This window comes from Musa acuminata, chromosome BXJ3-5 (genome assembly GCF_036884655.1).
Source record: "Musa acuminata AAA Group cultivar baxijiao chromosome BXJ3-5, Cavendish_Baxijiao_AAA, whole genome shotgun sequence".
In the NCBI taxonomy this organism is placed as follows: domain Eukaryota; kingdom Viridiplantae; phylum Streptophyta; class Magnoliopsida; order Zingiberales; family Musaceae; genus Musa; species Musa acuminata.
The window spans coordinates 26,536,150-26,540,000 of record NC_088353.1 but is presented as its reverse complement, the minus strand read 5'-3'; the positions used below and the strand labels follow the sequence as shown (position 1 = coordinate 26,540,000).

Sequence of the window (3,851 nt, the reverse complement as noted above, 5' to 3'; positions counted from 1 at the left end):
CTTTCAACAATGAAAGGGCAACCCAAAGGCACCGAAAGCTTGATCTTACTATGTGATTTTAGAGCTCAAAAGTGTTGTAAAGTCTAGAAGTTCTCCTCCCTCTTTTCTTCAAAGTTTTGATCTTCAAGAGAGGAGAGAAAAGTTTGTAAGGGTTGTCTTCTAAGCCTGTCAAAAGGAGTGAAACTATAAAAAGGTGGTTAGCCTTCGCCTATTGAAGGAAGGCATCTAGTGGACGTCGGTGAGCTCGTCGGTGGAGGAAGCCAGAAGTGGATGTAGGTCAAGATTGACCGAACCACTCTAAAATCGCGGTGCTCTCTGGTTTGCATTTACTTTGAGCATATTATCTTTACTGTAAACCTCCTCAATAGCTTACTAGCTTCTACGCATTTACGATCATGTTTTAAAGTTTAGTATTTTTCGAATCGGTGTTTAGACGTAAATCAGTTTTATCGTACGAACATCATATTTCAGTTTGCGCTTACATTCTGATTTCCATCATAACTGCAAACTGCCCTTATAGATTCGCTTTAACTACATCTTGCTTGATCACAAGTTAAAGTGATTTACGAATCGGCTTTTCTACCGAAATTGCTCTTATCGTACGAACGCAGTTTTAATCGTCAAAAGTTTTCCGCTGCACTAATTCACCCTCTTAGTGCTCTTGATCTTAATACTTCTGCTATGTTTAACATAAATATTAATATTTATGCATGCTCAACCAATATTTCGTAGAATTCTAAGAAAGATACTTTGGAAAGCATGTACTTCAATATTAATAGTTGAAAGTATGAGTATATTATTTATTATATTTATTAAGCATAGACATTATAAATCATATTATGAAGTTACAGTAGCATATACATATTATTTGTATTTCTGTTAGTACGGTAGTTATAATTAAATGTGTGTGAGACCTACGCACTATATCAATTTCAAGATTGAGTATGACAAACATATTATATTGATATATGGATATATAGGATCAAGGACCTCGATTCATAACTCGTAGAGTCCCCTCATTCTTTTTTGTGGTAGAATTAGGTATATCCATCGATTGATTGTTTAATTTATTTGAATCTTAAAGTTTAAGTTGTATAAAAAATAATTAGTCAATTCAAATATTATAGATAATTTAATATTGATGAAAGGATGATCCAAAACATACCATAAAGCTACTCCTAAAAAAAAAGATATACGATACTATTCTTTCCTAATTTATATTATTTTTGCTAAAATTATTCTAAGTTTATATTTATTTCTAACTTAAAAATCCTAATCTAACTTTTTTCCTATTGTTTAGTTATTTTTGGAGAGTTTTTTAATAATTTTTGGCATACCCTCAGTATAACTTGGTATAAATACAGACAGAAATTATAATTCTTGCTCTAGAGTACTACAAGCGTAAATTCCATTAGTTGCTCTCTACACTCCTGAATCATGAAGTGCAGATTTCAATTACATGTCTTAATGTAACACAGCTTGCTTCTCAACCATGAGCCATTTTGTTTAATCAAAATTTCACACTGATATCATGAAATTCTGGTGCTCTATCAATTCAATAACGCGCAATCGAAACTCATCCTGATGCAAATTAAATTTGGTTAAGACTGTACATGGTGTGCTTTTCTCCATGTGTTCTTAACAGTAATAGTTTTTGTGCAGCCAATAAGTTCTCATGGTGTGGGCAAAGTTCTGGATTCTGGGCATCCAGATTTTAAAGTAGGTGATTATGTGTGGGGGATGACGGGTTGGGAAGAGTATAGCCTCATTACATCAACAGAGCACCTCATCAAGATCAACCACACTGATGTACCTCTTTCTTACTATATTGGTATTCTTGGTAAGTTTATATGCTTCATGATGTGCAAGTATTTCTGATATCATAGGTTTTTTACTGAATAACTGTATGTTAATCTTTCTGTGAGAGAACAATTTGGTTCTCATGGATGAGTTTATCTAGCTAGCAGCTATGTAGGCATCCCTGTTTTTATTATTTTATTTTAACTTGCAACAGCAATAAGTTGATGGTGAATGCATCGATTACTATATAATATAGTAAAAAAAAAAAACAATTAGATGATTATTTATAACAAAATTTAATAATCAGTTAGGAACAATTTCTTATAGTTTGACTTCAAGGTTGAGACCCGATATTTGATACACACAGAACAGATGAACAAGTTTCAGTGGTACAGAAAGATTTGCAGGAGGAAGAGATGGAGTTCATTTAGGGTACCCACACAAATTAATAGAGACTACTTTTCATTTACTTCATGTAGTTGGTTATGGCTGCTCTGTTTCAATAAAGGTGGTGATATTTAGCGTATTGTGAAATTTTTTATATGATGACACCTCATTGGTTTTTTCTTCTTAGAATAGTTTCATAAAAATTGTAGTACGATTAAATAAAATTAATCTTGCATTTTACATCGATAAACTTTTAGCAAGGTCTTAATTGTATATACCACAGGTACTCCATTTATGTTGTCGTCCGAGTCATGATTGGCGACAAGCCTCACGTTTTGAAGGGGTACCCATAAAAAGCATGCTATGAAGCAACTTCTTTCGGAAGTGCAAAATGAGGAACTTATTCTGATAAAAGGAATTTTTATTAAGTCATTTGGTTCACAGTAGCCAAGGACATTTAGTTGCAATTGCAGCTTTATAACTTTCTTTAGTGATATTTGTTACGGTAAGTAACTTTTTTAGCCATGGTCTTGGGGGCCGACGCAGCTCAGTTCGGGTCCGGAAGGCGGGGATCTCCCTGGGGGCGCTCCTCGGGGTCTCCCGGCGGTTCGGGTCGGCAGGTCGGGTCGGGAGGAAGCCCCGCCGCAGCGCCGGGAAGAGGCGACTCCGTCTCGCACCTGCACACAGGTCGGGCCGGGGGCTCAGCCCGACCCCTCCGACGATCAAGTTAGCGATGATGTGGCGAGGGTTTTGGAGGAAGAGAAACCTCCGTGTGTTGAGTGTGTGATCCTCCCTTTTGCTTCGGACTCAGGGGTATTTATAGAGGGGGTTTGATGTTACCTGACGCAGTTGTCTGCAGGGCAGGACTGTACCTTTGGTGGCGTCTGACATTGCCACTAGGGTTGCGTGGGAGGCCGAGCTGCTGCAGGGTATGGCGATGATGTGGCGAGGGTTTTGGAGGAAGAGAAACCTCCGTGTGTTGAGTGTGTGATCCTCCCTTTTGCTTAGGACTCAGGGGTATTTATAGAGGGGGTTTGATGTTACCTGACGCAGCTGTCTGCAGGGTAGGACTGTACCTTTGGTGGCGTCTGACATTGCCACTGGGGTTGTGTGGGAGGCCGAGCTGCTGCAGGGTATGGCGTGCCTCGGGCATCGTGTTGCTCAGGGGAATGCTATCATGGCGTGTCACATCGCCATTTTTACCCCTATCATATGCCCCCCCCGAAAGGAGCTATGCGTCAGTTTTTGCATGCGGGGAGCCCGATGCATGGCTTCTTACTTCAGGTGGGCTGTTCATGAGGATCCGAGGGGCACGACGCAGGTGGGCCGGCCGTGCGAACGTGTCTCGAGCAGCACGAGGCCGAGGTGCGCAACTTAGTCAGGAAGTCGAGCAGGGTTGGACTCGGGGGCAATGGAGCCGATGAGGGCAGAGGAGCACAATGCAGGCGGGCTGGCCGCGCGGGTGTGTCTCAGGTGGCGTAAAGCCGAAGAGCCGAGGAGCACGACGCAGGTGGGCCGGCCGCGCGAACGTGTCTCGAGCAGCACGAAGCCAAGGTGCGCAACTTAGTCAGGAAGCCGAGCAGGGTTGGACTCGGGGGCAATGGAGCCGATGAGGGTAGAGGAGCACAGCGCAGGCGGGCTGGCCGCGCGGGTGTGTCTCAGGT

General features: G+C 41.5%; 1 protein-coding gene across 1 annotated transcript in view; it reads left to right on the top strand.

Moving 5' to 3' along the window:
• Positions 1-1,878, top strand: part of LOC135638371 (2-alkenal reductase (NADP(+)-dependent)-like) — a 29,218-nt gene extending 27,340 nt beyond the window's left edge. The window contains exon 2 of the mRNA XM_065151484.1: positions 1,663-1,878. Coding sequence (XP_065007556.1) covers positions 1,663-1,878 — 216 coding nt within the window. The remainder of the gene's footprint in view (positions 1-1,662) is intronic.
• The last annotated feature ends 1,973 nt before the right edge of the window (positions 1,879-3,851 follow it).